Below are 24071 nucleotides of genomic sequence, written 5' to 3'. Positions count from 1 at the left end.
CCTTAATTGTGTGTCTGTTCTGGTAATGAATACTTAGAACATAATGTGTCTGAAAATGTCTTCACTTCATTCCTTCATTCATAAGAGATAATTAAATAGAATACATAATTTATAATAATTAATTAAAGCAGATAATTCTACTTAAAAGTTACTTTTTTGGGCAGCCTGGGTGGCTCAGCGGTTTAGCGCCACCTTCAGCCCAGGGCCTGATCCTGGAGACCCAGGATAGAGTCCCACATCAGGCTCCCTGCATGGAGCCTGCTTCTCCCTCTGCCTGTGTCTCTGTCAATCTCTCTCTCTGTGTCTCTCACGAAAAATAAATAAAATCTTTAAAAAAATTTACTTTTTCTAAGCACTTTAAAGATATTCCATTTTCAATAACGTTATTGCTGTTCATAAGCTGGCTGAACCTAAATATGCTTCCTTGGAGGTAACCTGACTTTTCCGTTTCTAACACCTTCGTCTCTGGGAGTCTGTATCTGCACTATGATCTATCTCAGTGTGAATTTCTTTTTATTGTGTGTGCTTGGGATTCATGGATATGAAGATGTATTTTTCATTTGTTCCTGGGAACAAATGTTTTTGGTTCTTAATATTATAAACCAAATTGATAGGCTAGGCAACATATTGATTGTGCTGGAGAGAGAAGTAGTAAATAGGAAGATAGAGCTTTAAGAAAATAGATCATTAAAATAGATCTTTTTAAAAAAGTAAATAGGTTATAGAATTTTTTTAGAAACATTTAATTTTTTTATTTTAGAGAGAGAGAGAGAGAGAGAAAGGGAGAGTAAGGCTGCATGAAGGGAAGGGCAGAGGTAGAGAATCCTAAGCAGATTCCCTGCTGAGCCCAGAGCCCATCCTGGGGCTATCTATCTATCTCCCCACCCATGAGATCATGACCTGAGCCTAAACTGTGAGTTGGATGCTTAACTGACTGAAACACCCAGGTGTCCTCTCTTTGTTTTTGTTTTTCTTAAGGTTTTAACCTTCTTTATTTTGGATATTTTGCCTATACTTGTAGGCAGTAGGGGCACTACCAATCTGGGGCTACTTTAAACTCAGTTTTTAAAAATGAAAATACATGTTTATTTGTGGTAAAACTGTCATAATATAAAATTTACCTACCATCTTACTCATTTTGAAGTAGTGTTAAATACATTCATTCACACTGTGGTGCAACCAAACTCCAGAACCCTTCACTCACAAAAGTAAAACTCCGTACCCACTGAACAAGTCCCTACTCCTCCTCCCTATTGACCACAGCAACCACCATTCTACCATTTGTTCACCTCTATGAATCTGACATCTCCAGGTACCTCATACAAGTAGAATAATAAAGTATTGGGTTTTTTGTTTTTTTTTTTTTTTTTTTTGTGACTCTTCAAACTTTTGACTCAAGGAGTTAAGAACCACAGCAGTTCTATGAATTTTCTGGCCCCTATACTCGATGAAGACAGGCTCATGGCTATGGATTCTTCCTGAAGATGTTTTTTCTCAATCTGCTTCCCTTTCAGCAGAAACCAAGACTAAGAAAGGGGATGCCTGGGTGGCTCAGTGGTTGAGCGTGTCTGCCTTCGGCTCAGGGCATGATCCTGTGGTCCTGGGATCGAGTCCCATATCGGACTCTCCATAGAGAGCCTGCTTCCCCTTTGCCTGTCTCTGCCTCTCTCTTTGTGTCTCTCATGAATAAATAAATAAAATCTTAAAAAAAAAGAGAGACTGAGAAAAGCATAGAATCTCCCAAGACTCCCTCTGTGGATCAGCTTTTTACCTGCTCCGCCACCCCCATGAGTATGGTCTGGGGGAGAGAGAACTCCTTTTATGTGCTGATGGGAACTATGTCTCCAGTTTACCTCCTTCCTCATCCAGGCTGGGCTCTGTCTTGCTTTGGCCCATTAACCTACCCTGCTCCCTGCCAGGCAGATGGATGCTCTAGGTCTTCCCTCACATTTCATTTTTTCTGCTCTCTTGTTTCTGCACCATGAGCCAGTCTTTCACTTCCCCACCAGCCTAACCAAGCATTTAAAAATATGACTTTTCCCCCATTCATTTTATTCAGTATTTTACATGCACTATGCTGGAAAAGCTTCCTGGCAACATTTAGTCCACCATGATCCTTAAAGGGGAATCCTTCCTAATTCTCTTTACAATTAGACAAGTAGGTAAGTTAGAAAATTATGTTTGACATTACTAGAAAGTAGGCTCTTGTTAGAAATGGTGAAAAAAGTCTTAACTCCAAGTACAGGAGGACATCCTTGCTCATAAAATCAAACAACACATATCTGTGCACATATGTGTATTTTCTTTTAAATAACAAAGCTACATGATCTAATTTTCAGTGGCTGCCATTCCAGTCAGTGCCTCCCTCTAGAATGGCTCAGGATGCACTTGAGAGGTTGGCCCGACATCAGACAAATTCAGAGCATGCTAGAAAATCCTGAAACCATTTCTAGAGCAGCCACCCATTCTGTACCTATATTAGGGACTATGCAGGGTTCCAGTGCCTGAAAAAGCAATACACAGAAGTAGGAACATTTCAGTGGAGAGGCAACTGGGCAAAATGGTTTCAGAAAAAGAGTGGTGCATTTGGAAAAACAAATGGAATAAAGTAACAGAAAAAAAAAAATTGGAGACAGATGCAGGCAACTTTAGCTTTTTGACGCGGGGGTTCACAGCAAGACAGTTGCCAGGCTGAAGCATGACTAGGTCAGCCTTTCACAGACTCTCTGAGGTCTGCTGGGCTGCACACACAATCTGATCTGTATTGAAAGGGCAAGGACTTCAGCTTTTCTAATGGGGACAAATCACAAAAGGGCATGTATTTCATGCAACAAAATGCATAGACAACACACACAAAGAAAGAAGCGTGTTCTGAAAACAAGACCTTCAGGAAAACAAAACAAGCCAAACAAAACACAGAATCATTCGTTTCTCTCGCCACCACGCCTTTTTAGGCATAAAGGAGAAAGCGCTGAACCCACAGGCTGTTCTGATTGTGCGGTGACCAGGCAAGGAGCAGGCTCTGCTCTGCAGCTGCTTTTTAGAACATTGGGGTCCTCACCAGGACTGACGCTCAGCCTTGACTACCTATAAAATTGGTGCATTTATCCCCTTAAAGTTAGGACTTCTATCACTTGAGAAAAAAAAAAAAATTCCAAGATGTTCACCAGCACGTTAAAGCAATGAAATCTTTTGAAGGTGTATAAATCTTCACTAGCATTCATGCACAAGGCAGTTTATCTCAAAATGTACACACACGTATGCACACACTCACACAACATGGCCACAATAGTAAAACTGCCATCTACCTATCCAAAAGGAGCACTAGGGACCCTGAGAGGGAAGAGTTAATGAATGGCGGACACCTCAGGACACCTCTGAACCACATTGTTGTCATGTGACCATTTGTGACCTGCTTAAGGTCATTTACCTGGAGATAACAACCTGACAAGATAAATCTGCTTCTGTGTCTAGGCCCTCCCCTAACCATCTGTTCTCCCTAAGAAATATGGGCCTGTGGACATGCTTGTGGATGGCTGTGAATTTAGCCCCAGGGAACATGGCAGGGGGCTGCCCTTGACAGGTACAGCCACCCAAAGTCAACAGTTATTGGAAAACTAACACCAGCACTTAGGTGTCCCTGTTTGGGTTGTGAATCCACAAAGGGTTTATGCCTTTGAATCATGTATTATGATTTTACTACCTGTTAAAACTCTCTCTACATTTCCAGTTGGTGTATGATCACAGCACTGCCTCTGCCCCTGGTCTAATACAGGGTGTGCGTGATTAAAGAAGATGCACCATGGATGGCCTTTTTGCAATTCATTTCCAAGGAAATATTATCCTTCGTGTACTGTAGAGGAGCTGGAGGGATTTTTGTGGCAACATGATTCTTTCGTTACCAGTGAAAGCTGGGTAAAACAATGTGGCTGGAAGGCATCTGGGTGCTATTTCCTGATTAAGTTTTGCATCTCGGGAGGGCAAAAGACAGGTGCTATGCCTCTGATCTTTTTTTCTACTTGGTTATCTATCTAACAAACCACGGAGCTTTGATGGAAATCCAAGGCCTACAGTTTGATGAGGAGCACAATAATAATTAAGTGCAGGAAAAGAGTCCACCTTTCTCTTTGAAAATTGCTCCCTGGGGAGGGTAGGATTTGACCCAAGGGTTTTGGAAGAAAAGGTAGAACACAAGGGATGGCCTAATAATGCATTTTATTCTCTCTACCTCTGACCATTCATGCCAAATTCACCTAACTCTTTAAAGAATACAATTTTGACACATTTTTTCATGCTTTTATTTAGATGAAGTGAGAGGATGGAATATTGCTTCATTCATTCATTCAACAAGTATTTATTGAGTGTCTCATGTACTAGATGCTGGGATGGAGCAGGGAACACAACACATTCTCTGCTTTCCAACTGATGACTGAATTATAATTATAGTGACTTTTAACCTTACGGTTGTCTTTGAAAAGCCACCAAAAAATTATTATCTGGTATCCTCCGAACTGTACACTTTTAATTCCTATGAATGCTAGTGAATTAACATGAACTCACTCAAAAACAATTCCAGGCAAATGTTTGGCCAACTTAAACTGGGCAAAACATCTTTATATACTTAAATAGTAAGGTAGGATTTTTAAGAAAGAACAATTGGTATGTCCTGCACATGAAATGGTTTATCACATTTAGAATCCTGTGTGTACCATGCTGTATTGCTTAACGGTTTATTATTAGCATTATGCATATGCATGCATTATGTGCATAAGTAGAGTACGCCTGAGAGGAATGAGTACACATTGTATAGTATATACATTGTGAACATTATTTATAGTAAAGACAACTTATTTAGTCATATTGGCTCAGATCCTACCATGGAGTGAAAAATGAAAGAAATCAGTTCAGGCAACAAAGTAGAGGCCTGATAAGCAAGTGAGAGTTTTAAAAAGAAAATGTGTACTAAGAACACTCTCCTTTTTAAGTTTACTAATGTTCACTGACATTTCTTCTGCTATCACTATGACAGATGATAGGAAAGAAAAACTAGAAAAAAAAGAGAAAAAAACCCAAATGCTTTTAAACATGTCATTATGGCCGCTTGTCTGTAACTTGTAACACTGTGGCCAAATTTTATATAAAAATCTACGTTAGTTTGTTGGTTGGAGAGAGTACTCACTGACATAGAAACACAAACTCTGAATACATTTAAGGTTAAAATTGTGTGATGATATTGGCAGCAGCTATTCCTTAATTAGTGCAATGTATATTCATTCTGTCTCTGTTCTATGCATGGGACGATGGAGAAATGGTGTGCTGGCGTCATGTTGCTTAATTTCCGGTTCTGACACCAGCACTTTTTTGTGTGATCTTGACCAAGTCACTTAAACCTTCCAGTCCTTTGCTCATCTGTCAAAAGGGGTTAAGAAAAATTACTTCTAACCCTTTAAAGCGTTATGGGGATTCCCCCCTATTATTGTTTATCATGGATTTCCTTTCTTTGCAGGACCTATTTAATACAAAAATAAAAAAAATCCAGACAAACGTTTGACAGACTGAAAGGTAGCAGAACTTCTTAAAACACATAAATAATGCCAAATAAAATGCACTTAAGCTATGCTAGTAATTGATATTTGTGAAGTATCCCAAATCGTACTCTTTAACAGACATTTGGGCAGACCAGCCCATGTCAGGGTCAAAGCACTGGTCAGGTATTCTCTCCAGTACATTATATCCATCCAAACCTCCTACCAGTATTTTTTTTTTTTCTAAAGCGATTTCTCATGACTCTGACACCATTCCCATGAAATGTGACATTTTAAAAAATAGGATTGCCATGTCTATGAGATTTATCTTCAATCTTCTCAATACCATCATTCCCTGAACTGTGTACTGCCTTACATGAAAAACACAACCTCTTTTGTGCTATGTGGCAGCTGGAAAGTTCATATGGTAAAAAGCTCTTCCTAGGGTATATAAACTGTGAAATGTATTTTAAAATAAAGTTTTAATTACACTTCACAATTCAGAGCCAACTTCTGGTTTTAGTCTAATTTAAACAAGGGTTTTTCTCTCCTGAAGCCATCTGTTCCTTTTGCGTAAGTCTACACTTAAGTCATAATATTGAAAGTGTGACATCATTCCTTCTATGATGTCATTAAATATCTCTGTAAGGTCTGGATCCAGGCAGTCAGGGAAGTGAATAATGTAGGAGGAAGATGCTTATTCAAATATAGGTAATGGGGAATACTATTAATACAGAACAACTTGAATTATTTTTCTATTGCTTTTCATTTCCAATTATGTTCTCATGTTGAAAAGGCTGTTCCATAAAAGTAAGGCCTTAATACAAAAAGAAAAAATGCATCTTTAAAATACATATATGGAATAAACGAATGTGTTCATGTGAATGCACCATTCTAATTGCAGGTTTGACTTTGTGTGAAACCAAAGTTTCTGAGCAATCTTTAATTGGAATAACGAGTTTTACTTTCTAACCCTAGGCAGTGTTTAGACCACACATTAAGAACTTAGGGGGAGGCTGGAAAGATGGCAGAGCAAGAGGACCCTAAGCTTGCCTCATCCCACAAATACAACGCAACAATGCATCAGTGTGAATAACTCAGAAAGTGACCTGAAGTCTACCAGAACAAACTCCATCGCTGAAAGTAGAGAAGAGGCCACATCAGAGAGGACAAAGGGCAGAGATGCAGTGTGTGGAATGAAACAGGCTGGCTCTTCTTGGGGCCTGGAGGAGCCCTGGGTGAGGAGAGGAGAGAGAAATAGGCTAATACGTGGGCTGCACAGGGAAGACCCATCTCCATAGTATTTGGCTTTGAAAGCAAGACGGGCCAAATTTTCTGGGTTCTTACCAGAATTTAATCAGAGGACCTTAAAGCCTGGACTTTTGAAAAATTAGAGGACTCTTTTCTGGGAAAGCCCAGAGATAAGCTGAATTTTGCCCTTCAAGAGACAGTATAACAAACAGCCCATGGAGATACAGCCTAGAAGCAGAAGTTTGAAAAATGCCTGGGGCATGTGGGAGAGAAAGCTATTTAGTCATCTCAGAGCAAGTCTGGAGGGGCAGGGATCACTGGAAGAACCCCTCAGGAATCAAAGAGCTGCCAGGTGCCATCTTCCTCCCTCACCCCCCCGGCATAAACACCAAGCCTACCTGTGAGAACCATTAGGGCACCACCATCTACTACCTAACTTGCTTACACCAAGCCCCACTCACCTTGACTTCAGTGGATATGCTTGGAGGTCCACACCAAGACATATAGTGATTAAAAGGGTAAAAAGTACTGATTTTAAAAAACCTTAAAAGCAAAAAAAGGGGGCACCTTGGCTGGCTTGGTTGAGCATCTGACACTTGATTTCAACTCAGGTCATGATCTCAGGGTCCTGAGATCTAGGCCCATGTTGGGCTCTGTGCTCAGTGGGGATGAGTCTGCTTGAGATTCTCTCTCTCTCCCTCTCCCTCTGTCCCTCCCCCCATTCTCTCTCTCTCTCTCTTCCTGAAATAAATAAATAAATCTTAAAAAAAAAGGCAGCAAAAGAAGACAGTTACATACATGGGAAACCCCATATAGCTACCAGCAGATTTTCCAACAGAAACTTTGCAAACCGTAAAACAGTGGCATGATCTAGACAAAGTGCTGACAAGAAAAAATCTGCAGCCAAGAATACTCTATCCAGCTAGGCTACCATTCAGAATAGGAGAAATAGTTTCTCAGACAAGCAAAAGATAAGGGTTTCATGACCACTAAACCCGCCCTAAAAGACACATTAAAGGAGACTTTCTGAGTGGAAAAGAAAGACCATAAGTAAGAGTAAGAAGAAAAGTAGGAAACATAAAAGCAGTAAAAATAAATATCTCTGTAAAAGTCAGTCAAGGGATTCACAAAATAAAGGGATGTAAAATATGACACTTATATACCTAAAACATGGGTGGGAGGAACAAAAAATGGGTTCAAGCTTAAGCAACCATCAACTTAATATAGACTGCTATATGCAGATGTTATATACAAATCTAATGGTAACCACAAATCAAAAACCAGTAATAGATATGCAAAAATAAAGAGGAAGGAATCCAAGTATATCATTAAAGAAAGGCAGCAAATCATGAGAGTGCAAGAGAAGAAAGGATCAGAGAAAATCTATAGAAACAACCATGAAACAAGTAACAAATGGCAATAAATACACATCTATCAACAATTATTTTGAATATAAATGTCCTAGATGCTCCAATCGAAAGACATAGGGTGATAGGATGGTAAAAAAAATAACCCATCTATATGCTGCCTATTAGAGACTTCTTTTAGCCCTAAAAACAGCTGCAGATTGAACGTGAGGGGATGGAGAAACATCATGGAAATGGATGTCAAAAGAAAGCTGGGGTAGCAATACTTATAATGGACAAAAAGGACTTTAAAACAAAGACTGTATAAGAGACAAAGAAGAACACTATATAATAATAAAGAAGACAGTCCAACAAGAAGTTAGAACAATTATAATTATCCATCACCCAACACAGAGCCAGCCAAGTACATAAAGTTGCTATTAACAAACATAAAGGAAATAATAATAATACAATAAGAGTTGGGGAATTTAATGTGCCACTTACATTAATAGACAAATAACCCAAATAGAAAATCAACAAGGAAACAGTGGCTTTGAATGACACACTGGACCAGATGTAACTAACAAATATATTCAGAACATTCCACCATAAAACAGCAGAAGACACATTCTTTTCAAGTGCACATGGGACATTTTCCAGAAGAGATCACATATTAGACCACAAAACAAGTCTCAACAAATTCAAAAAGGCTGAAATCATACCATGCATCTTTTCTGACCAAAACACTATGAAACTAGATCAAACACAAGAAAATATCTGGAAGGGGCACCTGGGTAGCTCAGTGGTTGAATATCTGCCTTTGGCTCAGTCATGATCCTGAGGTCCTAGGATCAAGTCCTGCATTGAGTTCCACACAGGGTGCCTGATTCTCCCTCTGCCTATGTCTCTGCCTCTCTCTTTCTCTGTCTCTCATGAATAAATAAAAGTCTTAAAAAAAAAGAAAATATCTGGAAAGAGCACAAATACATGGAAGTTTAAATAACATGCTACTAAACAATAAATGGGTCAAACAAGAAATCAAAGGAGTGAAAAGTTACATTGAATGAAAATTGAAAACATAATAGTTCAAAACCTTTGGGATGCAGCAAAAGCAGTTCTAAGAGGGGAGTATGTAGCAATACATCTATCTCAAAAAGCAAGGAAAATCTCAGCTAAGCAACCTAACCTTACACCTAAAGGAGCTAGAAAAGAAGAACAAACAAAACCTAAAACTAGCAGAAGGAAGGAAATAATAAATATTAGAGCATAAATAAATGAGATAGAAACCAAAAAATCAATAAAACAGATCAATGAAACCAGGAGCTGGTTCTTTGAAAAGAGCAACAAAATTGATAAGCCTCTAGCCAGACTCATCAGAAAAAAAGGGGGGAGGGGAGAGTAAGGATTCAAATAAACAAATCAGAAATGACAGAGGTGAAATAACAACCAACACAACAGAAATCAGAGAATATTATGAAAAATTATATGCCAAAAGAACTGGACAACCTAGAAACATATAACCTACCAATACCCAAGCAAGGAAAAACTGAAAATCTTAACAGACCAATTACCAAGAATGAAATTAAATTATTAATCAAAAAATTATCAAAAATAAAAGTACAGGACTTTCAGCCTCATAGGTGAATTCTACCAAACAGTTAAAGAACAGCTCATACCTATTCTTCTCAAATTATTCTGAAAATATAGAAGAGGAAGGAAAACTTCCAAATTCATTCTGTGAGGCCAGCATTACCCACAAACCAGATAAAGATACCACACAAAAAAAGGAAACCACAGGACAATATCTCTGATGAATATAGATGCAAAAATCCTCAGCAAAATATTAGGAAACTGAATACAAGAATACATTAAAAAAATCATTCACCACAATCACATAGAATTTATTTTCAGGACACAAAGGTGGTTCAATATTCCCAAATCAATCAATTTGATATATCACATCAGTAAGAAAAAGGATATGATCCTTTTGACTATATGATCATTTCAATAGATGAAGAAAAAGCGTTTGACAAAGTACAACATCCATTCATGATAAAATCCCTCAAGAAAGGAGGGTTAAAGAGAATATACTTCAACATAATAAAGGTCTTATATGAAAATCCAACAGCTAGCAATGTACTCCCTGGAGAAAAACCGAGAGCTTTTCCCTTAAGGTAAGGAATAAGACAAGGATGTCTACTCTCACCACTTTTATTCAACTTAGTACTGGAAGTCCTAGCCACAGCAATCAGACAACAAAAAGAAATAAGAGGTATCCAAATTGGCAAGAAAGATGTAAAACTATCACTATTTTCAAATGACATGATACTATATCTAGAAAACACTGAAGACTCCACCAAAAAAGCTACTAGAACTGATAAATGAATTCAGTAAGGTCGCAGGATACAAAATCAATATACAGAAATCCAAGCATTTGTGTACACTAATAATAAAACAGCAGAAAGAGATATTAAGAAAACAATCCCTTTTCAATTGCACCAAAAGTAATAAAATACCTAGGAATAAACTTAGCCAAAGAGGTGAAAGGCCTGTACTCTGAAAACAATAAAACACTGATGAAAGAAATTGAAGAGAACACAAATGGAAAGATAGTCCATGTTCATTGATTGGAAGACAAATATTGTTAAAATATCCGTACGACCCGAAGCAGTCTACAGATTTAATACCATCCCTATCAAAATACCAACAGCATTTTTCACAAACTAGGACAAGCAATTCTAAAGTATGTATGGAACCAAACCAAACAAACAAAAAGCCCTAAATAGTGAAAGCAATCTTGAAAAAGAAAAACAAAACTGGAGATATCACAATTCCAGATTTCAAGTTATACTACAAAGCTGTAGTCATCAAAACAGTATGGTATTGGCACAAAAACAGACACAGGATTAGTGAAACAAAATAGAAAGCCCAGAAATAAACCCATAATTATATGGTCAATTAATATTTGACAACGGGTAAAAGAATATGTGATGGGGGAAAAGAAAAACAAGCCTCTTCAAGTAATGTTGGGAAAACTAGATAGCTTTGTGAAAAAGAATGAAACTGGGCCACTTTCTTACACCATACACAAAAATAAACTCAAAATGGGTCAAGGACCTAAATGTGAGACCTGAATCCATAAAAATCCTAGAAAAGAGCACAAGCAGTGATTTCTCTGACATCAGTCATAGCGACATCTTTCCAGATACGTCTCCTGAGACAAGGGGAATAAACACAAAAATAAAACACTGGGATTGCATCAAAAGAAAAAACTTTTGCACAGCAAAGGAAACAACCAGCAAAACTAAAAGACAACCTACTGAATGGGAAAATGGGAAAAAATATTGGCAAATTAGATATCCAATAAAGTTAGTATCCAAAATATATAAAGAACTTATACAACTTAACACACACAAAAAAACAATCCCATTAAAAAATAGGCAGAAGACATGAACAGATCTTTCTCCAAAGAAGACATCCAGTGGCCAACAGACGCATGAAAAGATGCTCAACATCACTCAGTCATCAGGGAAATGCAAATCAAAACCATAATGAGTTATCACTCACAACTTTCAGAATGGCTAAAATCCAAAAAGTCAAGAAACAAGTGTTGATGAGAATGTAGAGAAAAAGTAACTCTCATTCACTGTTGGTGGGAATGCAAACTGGTGCAGCCTCTGGAAAACTATGGAGGTTCCTCAGAAAATTAAAAATAGAACTACCCTACATTGTAAGAATCGCACTACTGGGTATTTAACCAAAGAATAGAAAAACACTAATTTGAAGGGATATATGCATCCCTATGTTTATTGCAGCATTATTTACAATAGCCAAAGTGTGGAAGTCACCCAAGTGTCCATCAATAGATGAAAGGATAAAGAACAAGGGAAATATATATATATATATATACACACACACACGAATATAAACATATATGTGTATATGTATGTAAAATATATATTATATATACACGAATATATATATGAATATTATATTATTCAGACATTATATATGTATATATATTAATATTATTCAGACATTTAAAAACCCCCACAAAATCTTGCCATCTGCAACAATATAGGTGGATTTAGAGAGTATAATGAAAAGTGAAATAAGCCAAGTTGAGAAAGACAAATACCATATGACTTCAGTCAGATGTGGAATTTAAGAAACAAAATGAACAAACAATGCAAAAAAAAGAAGGGAGATACAAACCAAAAAAAACAGACTCTTAACTAGAGAACAAACAGATGGTCACCAGAGGGGAGGTAGGTGGGGGGGATGAATGAAATAGGTTAAGGGGATTAAGAGTAACACTTATGTTGATGAGCATTGAGTAATACATAGAACTGTTGAATCACTATATTGTATACCTGAAACTAATATAACACTGTATGTTAAGCACAATGGAATTAAAATTAAAAAAAGAAAAACAACTTGCTTCATTACATTTAGTTTCTATTTTGACATTAAAAATAAAATAGTTGGGATCCCTGGGTGGCGCAGCGGTTTGGCGCCTGCCTTTGGCCCAGGGCGCGATCCTGGAGACCCGGGATCGAATCCCACGTCAGGCTCCCGGTGCATGGAGCCTGCTTCTCCCTCTGCTTCTCCCTCTGCCTATGTCTCTGCCTCTCTCTCTCTTTCTCTCTCCTCTATGTGACTATCATAAAAACAAAAAACAAAATAAATAAATAAATAAATAAATAAATAAATAAATAAATAAATAAAATAGTTGAAATTTATCAGTTAAGAATGTTTCAGATGTATAAAGTGCAACTGCCATTAGCAATAAAGGAGTATACATGAATAGTGTTATAGAATTACATTTATACTGAATTTATTAGATTATAGTAATTTACATATTAATTTCTTTGAAACATTATATTATAAATAATTAAATATTCATCGGTATTACATGGATAGTTCTAGGTGAGCTTAGTAATTCTCTTAAGCAGTTGTTGAAAAACTCCTATAAAATATTAAAGAGTCGCACATAACACTATCTACAAATATTCACTGGTTTTAAACTGAGCAACTCAGTGGGGAGAGAAACAAAGAAGTTTTTTTGGGAATTACTTTTGTGATAACTTTTAAAATAGTCATTGAAACTCAGCATTGTTTTTAATAAATCAGTTGTATAGATATATCCACCTATTTCTGTATTTGTATGCCAGCTCTAAAAAATTACGTGGTCCAATTCATTAATTTTAGGATTGAATATATTCTGTGCTTCTCTCTGTGTCAGGCCCTGAGCTAGTCTGATCTCAAGTTAGTGCTGCTAAGTCTCTAGGCCCAGGAATTCATAGAAAAGTCACAGTGAAGTGTAATGGAAAGAAAATGCACTAAATAGGAGTAGGAATACCTGGGGTTTTGATCAGTTAAAAGATCCAAGCTTTAGCTTCTTCATCTATCCAATAATGATAATATGTGGCATAGTGATTTCACCAGTGGATTGGGAGTTTCAGAACTGGCTCCTCCCATGCTCTTGGTATCATTTAATGCTACTAACATCTAATCAGCTGCCCTCCATTCTCCTTCTCCATTGCTGTCACTATGGGGAGGGTGACTCATCACTTACTCTTCCTGCTGCTTGCCCTATTCTTGTCAAGGACAGCGTTATTCACCCAGATGTTAAATCCCTCCCTTTCCTGCACCCCCACATGATGACACCTGTCTACCTCACTAAGATCTCCAAATATGAGCCCTCTTATCCAGTCCTCCATGGTTAAGTCAGGCCCTCATCTACCACCTGAACCATTGTAATAGTCTCCAAACAGGAATCGCTCCCTTAGCTTTGCCCACATGGCCACCATTTTGATCTAAGTGCAAACTGGATTACATTTCTCAACCGTGACTTACAGCTCTTTAAGGACCCCTTCACTTCCGCACAAAATCCAGACATCTTCATCATCTGGTCTGAACTCATCCCTCCACCTCCCCTCCCATTATCTCTAGCACCCACACCAAGCTTGCGCTAATGCCACACTGACTGTGATGCTGAGCGCCCCATGCTGATTGTTCTTACATGCTTCTCACACAAGCTAGTCCCTCTGCTGGGGATACTCCATTCTCCCTTATCTACCTGGCAGTCTTTCTTCAATATGCAGCTCATGAAAGGTTTTCTTCTTTACAAAGCTTTTCCTGAATGAGCTGAGCAGGGTCTGTTATCTCTTTCTCTGAGCCAGCCCAGTTCCTAGCAGTCCTTTTTATTACTACACTAGGTAGGTCTGTAAAACAATTACATGTTTCCATGTCTCCTTTTTCTAATAGACACTGGACTTCTTGAAGGATGGGGCAGTGTGTTTGTTATTTGTCTTTGTTTATCCAGCTAATATCTCATTGTATAAGTTGATGATCAATAATTTCTTATAGGTGGAGACGCCTGGGTGACTCAGTGGTTGAGCATCTGTCTTTGGCTCAGGGCGTGATCCTGGGGTCCTGGGATCAAGTCCTGCATCAGGCTCCCTGCAGGCAGCCTGCTTCTCCCTCTGCCTATGTATTTGCCTCTCTCTATGTCTCATGAATAAATAAATAAAATCTAAAAAAAATAATTTTTTAATAGGTGAATAGTTGCTTCTACCCTCATGTACTTTGGCTTTGATAATTACAGCTTTATCTTCAGGAACAACAAGATTCTTTCTCTCTCTCTCTCTCTCTCTCTCTTCTTTCTTTCTCTTTCTTTCTTTCTTTCTTTCTTTCTTTCTTTCTTTCTTTCTCTTTCTTTCTTCTTTCCTTCTTTCTTTCCTTCTTTCCTTTTTCGACTCTTAACAGGTTTTCTTTTAATCAACCATCCCTAAACACCTGAATCCCACCAACCTTTCTCTGAGTTGTCTTCTATTAAACAGACTCCACTCAAATGACTTATTCCTTTCATTTTTCTTTCATAACTCTTCATATTTAGTTGTACTAAAATAAAGTTTTCAACATATTAAATGTAATTATGAGTTTAAATACCTATCTCGATCCCTTATAATTTACATTCCTTTAGACAGCAGCTTAAATTCCTTCCTCATATCTGTATTCCCAGCAGAGGCTAGTGTATAAGGTGGTTGATAGTACAAGATAGTAGGTGCTTGCTGAATTAATTCATGAAGATATGCCTGAATGTATGAAAAGAAATAATGTATTTGAGAGTTCTTTGAAACTGGAAAGCCCAAGACAAATGCTAGATATTGTTATCATCTGGATCACACCCACGAATCATATCCTTTCCTATCTGCTCCTTAGTTCTTTCTACCTAGACATCCTACAGACCCTTGTCTAAATTATCACCTCACACAGACTTCCTTGCTCCCACTCAGAATGCATTTTGACATTAAACTAAACCCCTCAGTGCTTGGATAAGATCAAGAATATAAAGAGGTTTGAAAAACAGAATCAATGGTCTTGCAATTTAGTACCAGCCTTAAAATACTAGTAAATGATAACCATATTCTGAAAATGAAGATTCCCACTTCACTTTAGGTGCCATTTTTTTGGCTGATGGCAGTATATTTGTGATTAATTTATGCTTGTTCCTTATATAGAACGAATTTATTAGTTAGGGAGCAAAGGTATAAAATATAGAACAAAGAAATAGTATATATAATATAAATGACAAGAACAAATACTTGATACAAAAATTTCACCTTTTTCCCAGGAAATCCCTGCACATTTTACAAACACCACTGCCACCCCTTCATCCACCTGGAAGAAGGGACTTTCTCCAGTGTGAAAGGGCAGCAGTATAGCTTCTCTGTATCTCAAAATCACCCCACTGACTGTTTAGGGCAAGAGGTGAAAAATACTTACCTTAAGCACTGGAGAAGATTGGAATAAGAAAGAATATAATTTTCATGGATATAGAATATGGAATGAGCAGAACTGGCTGGAGTTGACACCTCCCCTTGTATGAGAAGTACTATGAGGTCACTGATGACTGGAAGGGACAGGACCTTTGCTAATTCTCATCTGAAAGACGTCAAGCAGAGTACATTTTCCCATGGTACCATTTTGACATTTGGAGTCAATCCTTCCTCCAAGTGAAAAAAAAGTCACTTGCATAAATGCAACTTCAGTAGCACCTTGACAGTCCCTGGAAGTCATCCAGCGGGATGCCAATTTAATGTGGATAAGTCACCCTGTTAGACATATGTGGTGCAGGGTTGGTCCAAGGTGCCTTTGTGGTGGGGTGCACTGCTCCATAGCTAAGTGCTAGGGAGAAGGCATGGGGCTGCTGCATGTGGGAGATGCTCCCTCCCATCACAGAAGGGGCAGCATGGCCTAAAAACATGGCTTCTACGACAAACACATTCTGGCTTTATTCTCAACCTGTCACTTTGGAAGTTGAGTTACTTAACTTTTCTGAGTCTTAGTTTCTTCATCTATGAAATGGGATGATCATACCTTCCTCATACAGTTTTTGCAAGGATTAAATGAGATAGGGATGTTTTAAGTACCTGATAATTATTATGTGTTTATTTTATTTTTGCTTCATCTAACTCTCTCATCCTATCCCCCATTAACATCTAATCCCAAACTCTGGGTTTTTTTTTTTTTTTTTTCAGGACTTTCCTTTGAAAATTGTGTATGATCACCAATGCTATTTTTTCCGCATGGATTTTGCACATCAGTAAGGGAATGAAAGTGAATTTATTTCTCAGTTTCCTTCACACTAATGTTCAGTTATCCAGAGGGTGTCATATTGCCAAATGTCAGTAAAAATAATATATATATAGCATAATATGTAGTATGTAATATATAATGTATGATTTCATCTATCTATCTATCGTCTGGCTTTTTAATGATAGCAACTTTGCCAGCTTCATTTTTTAACTGCATGTTCCAAATGTCCAAATACCAGCTTTTGCTTCCCCTTCTGAAGAAATCTTTTCTCCACGTGATTACGAAAATTTTAAGGATATTTTACAGAAGGACCATTTCCCCCACCACCACCACCACGCACCGCAAATCATACTCCTTTCTATGTGCTATTCTACAGAATAAGAATTCCCAGGGGCTACTTTTGAAACTCACATGTGTAAATGAATCTTATGAAACATGTTAGTCTTCCTCTAGAAAGATATCTTCACCTATGGTGATATTCTTCAATAACATTTATAATATAGGAAGCATTTACATAAAATGATATCTGGAAAACTGGATTCCCCATTCTTCTCTGAGAGGAGGCTGTTATAAGACCACATCAAAAAGGTCACACATGGCCTCAGGGGCCACTAAAAGCCTTGGCTTTTTCTCTGAGGGAAATGGGAAGCCATTGCTGAGTTTTGAGCACATGAGAGACCTGATCTGACTTAGTTGTGGTGATGGCCTTTGGTTGCTATATTTAAATCGACTGTAGTTGAGCAAAGGCAGAAAAGCAAGAAGAACAGTTGAGAAAAAGATGGTGGTGATTTGGACCAGAAGGGTAGTAGGAGAGATGGTTACATCTCCAGATTCTGGTCAGATTTTGAAAGTCAAGCCAAAAAGCTGTCCCAATAGGCTGGATGTGTAGTGTGAAACAAAGAAAGCAGTCAAGGATGACTATAAGGTTTTTGGCCTGAGCAAATGCATAAATGGCGTTGCTATAAGCCCAGAGAGGGAAGGGTGTTAGAAAAGCTGGTTTGGAAAAAAAAAAAAAAGAAAAGCTGGTTTGGGATAGTAGATGAAGGCTTTAGTTTGAGACATGTTAAGCCTGAGCTGTCTATTAGACATCCAAGTTGAGATAGCAAACAGGCAATTAGATATGTAATTCTGAACTTTAGGAGAGGTCTGGTCTGGTGATAGAAGACCCTTAAGACGTGCCTCTTGATATTTTTAAGAGGCTTAGAGCATTGTCAGGCTCCTAGTGAGAAAATAAGCAATGGTCACAATTCATATAGTTCCTTCTCCTTTGACCATGTCATTTGAATCATCCAACATAACTGTAATGGTCAAATACTGCCTACCATATGTATTTACACTCTGAGCTAACAGTTAAAGACATTTACAAAGTAATCCTTTTTTTCTTTTCAGGTTTACCACCGCCTTGCGCACCCATGCTAGTTTGATGAGAAACTCATTTCTTGAGCGTATTTTGTAGGGAGCAAATTAAAGTTCAAAATAAAGATTAACACAACACTATGTCTGCTACAGTCAGTGCAATTCTGGAAAACGTCCTTTGAGCACAAAATATTTAGCAGTAGAAGTCATGTAGAATGATGGTTCGTATAGTTGATTCTAGCATTAAAATGAATTCATATTCCAACACATCACCTTGAATAAGTCTCTAATCTCTCACTTCTCCAGTTTCCTCATCTGTAAAATTGAGATCAGTGGGATTATAGAGAATCTTAAGTGGAGTAATAAATACAAAGAAAGTGCTTAGCACAATGCCAGACACAAGTAAATTCTTATAATTTTCAGCTATTATGATGATAAGCAACTTTACTTTTTGTTTTCAATTGTAACTAAAGACTAAAAAAGTTCCCTGTGGCATTTCATTTACTATAGACTTTACATTGAATACCTATTTCGATATGTCACTTAAAATTTAGAAAACCTAGTCTCAAGGAATTAAGCAAAGGAAGGCAAAAATACATTAGGAGCAGAAATCAGAGTCTGATCCAATGTGTTATTGGCACCTTCATCCCCTGCTTGTCTCCCCACCCACCCCCAGCACCTTGCCCATATTGGTAATTAACAAGCTGAAGCAACGGACTCCAAAGAAATACACAAAACTTCCTCTTCCCTCTTATGTTATTTTAATTGTGTGTATTTTGTTTTTAAGCATGGCTCTTTGGGGGAAAACACAATGTGTCTACTATAGAAAAACACATATTCTTTTAGGCAAGTAATTTTGGAAGCAAAAGATGGTCTCCAGGGTATGAAGATGGAAAAGGAGTAGTATTAGCAGAAGATAGCACAGAATGCGCATTTTACAGTGTAAAAGAAAGATATTTTAGCCTCCCTGCCTAAAACAACATTGTGCACTATCAGTTATGCTGAATTGTTGAATAAAAAGGAACCAGCTACAATATGACTGCTCAGAGTGAAAGTCAATAGTCAACTCCTAGGTAGCATCCCAAGACAGCAGAAATCTCTCGCACTCATGACACACAGAGGCTTAATTGGTCCTCCTATGGTTTGGAAGAAAGGCCTTGAAAATACTTTTGACCTCTTTGAAGCAGATTTACAGACATATAACAGTGCTTTAATCCTTGCATCCTAGAATTGCCAAGGTAATAGAATATCAGTGGATAAAAGCCTAGTAAGACAATGATCATCTGATATTCCAACTCTGTGCCAGGCCAATTTGGGATTTCAATCACTTCCTTTCTCTGAGCCCTGAACTCCCCTCACATAATGTCTAAGGGGTGTATTTTTCCTTTACATTTTTTCCATATTGTCTCCTGATAGGTTTCTTTCTTTCTTTCTTTCTTTCTTTCTTTCTTTCTTTCTTTCTTTCTTTCTTTCTTTCTTTCTTTCTTCTTTTTCTTTCTTTCTTTCTTTCTTTCTTTCTTTCTTTCTTTCTTTCTTTCTTTCTTTCTTTCTTTCTTTCTCTTTCTTTCTTTCTCTTTCTTTCTTTCTCTTTCTTTCTTTCTTTCTTTCTTTCTTTCTTTCTTTCTTTTTCTTTCTTTCTGTCTTTCTTTCGCTCTCGCTCTCTCTTCCTTCCTTCTTCTCTTTACCTTTCCTTCTTTCTTTCTTCTCCATGTGTTTGAATGTCTACCATGGAATTTTTGGCTAACTTAATGCATCCCTCTTTACTTGTTCTAATCTAAATTCCTTGAGATAATCTACTCTTGCTCTGAACTCTGCTCCCTTGTCTGCAGCTGGTGCTTCTCTGATATACCTTCCCTTTCTTATTCATTTACATAATCTTACATCATAAAACAGTGTTGTTCTTACTATGATCCCTAAAGAAATGAGAAGATATCCATAAAAATTATCATGAAATAATAAATTCTATTTAAAAGATAGGAATACTAGAACACAAATATCCATAGGAGTTTTGCCCCTTTTGGAAAAGTTGCAGTGATATTTACAAAGGCTTTGGAATTAATTTTGGAATCATTTTATGATCTTCACAAGAAAATCACCCAATTACCTTACCTTAGCTCCGAATTTTACCCAGATTAGTATTACTCACCTAATTCACCAGACTGATGCCAAACTCTCTTTGATAGCTTCCAGAGCTCATAGCAGTCCCACTTCTAGGAAGGATCTTCAAAAGAATATGGAACATATCCCAAGGACAAGTCTGGAGAATTACAAAATCGTTTTTGAGTAATGGCAGCATAATTAAAATGTCTATAGTTCCCAAGTACTTTAGAAGGGAAAACTCCCTTTTAGATAGGAGTAAATTCCCTTATTTCTGGTAACAAACTGAACTCACTGTTTTATAGTCACATCCTAAGAGCTAACTCAAAGATTGTTACTTTAAATTATGTTCCAGTACGTAGTACACTTAAAACTTTTAATCTGTGTACGTGAAAGATATGCTCTTAACAATAACAGTGTGTCTGTCTTATTGTCTCTAGGACTATCCTTGATAAAAAGGAACTACTAGAGTTTGCTCAACTTGGCTGTTACTTGGAATATGATCTCTTTGGGACTGCACTCCTTCATTACCAATTCAACCCGGATATCGACATGCCTGATGATAATAAAAGAATTAGAAGGTAAATATGATGAAATCTCTGATAGCATTTCCTTTTACCAGCCCTTTTTGATTCATATCTGGGTGGGTATTAGCAAAGATTCGGAAAACAGTATTAGCAAAGATTCGGAAAACAGTATGCAGGCGGAACCAGAGACTTGCAGAAAAAAAATGTATCGATGCTGTTTCAGGGAGAAAAATCTCTATATATTATTTCAAGAAGCAAATGAGTCATCCTAAGTAGGCAAAAGCTTAGCAGCGCCTTAGAAGTTCAGTTGCAGATGGGCAGCTGACAAGAAACAGATAATACTTAACCCCTGCCACGACGATACGAGAATAAAGATGTTTTCCTCTTTTTCTCCCTAATGAAGTAAGTGGTTTCTTGCCCATGTTGTCCATACTGAAGTCCTAACCTCCTACAATGAATTTTTGAAATGCTTTATCAAAAACATTCACTCTGGAGATGATTGAAACTTAAAATGCTGTAAGTTGAATGTCTAAAGACCAAATGTCATATAAAATCCAATCCCTCGTAGTTGTCCAAGCAAATAATTGTATGAGTCATTCTCTGCAACCAAGTAGACTATGTTTGGAGCCAAGGACGGATGGGTACCTGGTTTGTCTTGGTTGCACGGTGATGTGAAGACTGAATGAGGCATGTGAGGGATAATGGGAGGAGAAACAGATTTGGGGTTCACAAGGGTGACTGGTTTGGGAATATTTAAGAGTTGCTCCCCAGTGGAGCCATGGATAAGGGTGTGAAGCTCAGGGCAGAGATCTGGACTCAGACATCAACGGAGGCATCTTTGGTCTGTATGTCAGGTTGGCAGCGTGGGAATGAATGAGACCACTCAGAGAAGAGGATAAGGACAGAACTCTGGGGAGCACTGATATTTAGGGAATGGACTCTGGAACAGTCACTCAGGGACAAACTGAAAAGTTTTCAAAGTGAGAAGAATATCAGGGAAATGTATTGTTGTGGGAGTTAGTGCAGGAGAACGCTCAACGCGGAAGGGCTTGGACACCTGACAGGTGGCAGACGTCAAGTGCGGCAGAGGCTGAAAAGTGTCCATTGGATTTCACAGTCTGGAGATTCTCTTGCACGTTCAGTCAGTGCAGTCTCTGTAGCAAAGGCGGGAGGAATGAGGCGGGGGTAAGGAAGAGGAGAGAGAATGTGGAGGCTACTCTTTCCAGAAGCTTGGTAGTAAAGGGAAGCCAGGGTGTAGGGCCAAAGTGAGAAGCCCTGGCTGGATCAAGGGAAGGCTTTGTTAAGCGTTGAGCAACGTCTCTGGGCTTGAGAGCGAAAGCGGAGAGACTGAGACGACCAGGCCTGGGAAGCTGTGCCTATCATTCTACAAGGTTGTTATGGAATTTATATGAAATAAAGGATGCAGACTTTTTATGGGAGCGCCTGGTGCAGAATATGAAAATAGTCCATCGATGCTAACTTACGACAATCTGGAGAGGGGAGCGACGGAGCGAGGCTTTGAAGGAGACAAACAGATGGAATCTGAGGAGCAAACAGAAAGTTGGTTGAAAGGTATAAGGCGAGCGACGGAGTGAAGGCAGACAGACGTCATGGTGAGACCAGGAAACTGAGGACCTACGGCCACACGTGTTCTGCGGTGTCCCTGGGAAGCAGACATGCTTCTCTTCTGCGAAGGAAGGAACAGATTCAGGGCAGGACCTCGTAGACGAGGAGGAAGGCTGGGAACGGGTGCTGAGGGGACGGGAGAGACACCGATGGGACGCCTGGTGTGTGTGTGAGAGGCCGGTGAGGCTCAACATGGTGACGGCACAACTGTGAGGAGGTTGGGATTCTGTCTTCAAAAACATGGCTGACGGCAGGGGGACGGGTCATGACCTCAGACGTGATGTCCAGAAACTGAGGCAAGCGGCAAGCGCAGGACACGCGTGCACACGGGGGTTGCGGGGAGGACCTCGAGCCGGGGCCACGGTTGGGAAGGCCTCAGCTCCTACCCTGGGCGGCCCACCTTTACAGCCGTGTGCCTTCTGCCGCCACGAGTAGGGTCACTCCTCTCCGATGGCCTCATTAGCAGTAAAAGATGCTTCAGGTTTAATGTCATCAGGGAGAGCTGGTTGATCCGGGTAACACTAGCTTCGTGGATATGGAGATGCTCAGCCGGCCATGAGCAAGCTGACCTGACCGATGAAGCTAGGTCTTTTAAATGTGTTTTTAAACCACTGAAATCGGTTCTTGGACACACGGATTTATGGTTTGTCTTTGCTTCGTTCATTCTGTGTTATGATTCTCACTTACTTGCCCAGGAGCACCATTCAGTACAGGCAAACAAGCGTCCCTAGGGCCCTACTAGCTGGGGCCGGGCTCGGGGGTGGATATTCTCTGGGATTTAGAGCGGGCCGTGTGGTAGGGCTCTCTCATCTTTCATGATCTCAAAACCACGATTTCCTGAGGAATGCCCTCCACCCATGTTTCACCATTCATCTTGGAAATGGGAAGTCTGCTTCTAGGACCTGCTTCCTCTTCCTAAGCCCCTTCGTGGCGGTGAGCTGTATCTTTTGTATCTTTTGGAGGACCCCTATGCCATCCATGGGCCTTCTCCCAGGCCTGAATAAGAGAGAGGGGGTCTGCAGAGCGGGTCTGTGAAGGAGGTACGGGGGGGAAGGACCACCCGCACCTCGCTTCATATTCGTCCTTAGCAACTTTTGGCTATTCTTTCAAGAACAAGAATATCATCCCAGTCAGCTTTCCTTGAACCAGACGTAAACATTCTAGATGTATGGAAATCCATCAGAATTTATGTCTAACGTATGTGTATTTATGTATATCTGCATACGTAGATGTACTTAATTGTTCTTAAATTAAAATCATGCATTAGGTCAGTTGACTCAAGCACAGCTCACGGTAATTATCGAATGACCTTCTGGGAGGGGGGTGTGCTCCAGTACCCCGCCTGTCCCCCCCTCTCTCGGGCACTTGATTTTCATCACCCATTGGCAGTCCTTTTGCGAGCCTTAGTCATCTTACAGCTCGGAACTGCAAGAACATAGAAGCACGCTTCTGCCTACCTCTGGTTTTCAGCCCCAGAAATTCTGTGTCTAACACCTGTTTTCAATCTTATGCTCCATTTCTCAAATCTTATTATATCTCTGCCTTTTCACACTTTGTAGTCTCTCTCTAATATTTGTTTGCAAAACACTAACTCATTTGTATTTCTATAATTACTGTCATATTTGTCTTCTCATCTACAGTGGTTCTTTCCTTCTGGCGGCATCTCTGGAACTACTGTTCTTCCATACAATGGCATAGCATGGGAGATGAGCTTTTATTTCAAGAGTGGCCAAGTTCTG

General features: G+C 38.9%; 1 protein-coding gene across 9 annotated transcripts in view; it reads left to right on the top strand.

Annotated features, from left to right (window-relative positions):
• The window catches only part of PTER (phosphotriesterase related), a 144115-nt gene that overhangs the window by 40221 nt on the left and 79823 nt on the right, over positions 1-24071 (top strand). For 8 of the 9 annotated variants that reach the window (XR_012030942.1, XM_072825677.1, XM_072825679.1 and 5 more), the window contains one exon: positions 20620-20760. Coding sequence is in view for 8 of the 9 variants with exons in the window: in XM_072825677.1 (XP_072681778.1) it covers positions 20620-20760 (141 nt within the window). In the remaining variant the exon portion in view is untranslated. Of the gene's footprint in view, positions 1-20619; positions 20761-21560; positions 21595-24071 lie in introns of those variants that run through there. The other variant, XM_072825678.1, reaches the window with a different exon arrangement.

This window comes from Canis lupus, chromosome 5 (assembly GCF_048164855.1).
Source record: "Canis lupus baileyi chromosome 5, mCanLup2.hap1, whole genome shotgun sequence".
NCBI classification, from domain to species: Eukaryota; Metazoa; Chordata; class Mammalia; order Carnivora; family Canidae; genus Canis; species Canis lupus.
This window is presented reverse-complemented; position numbering and strand designations above follow the sequence as displayed.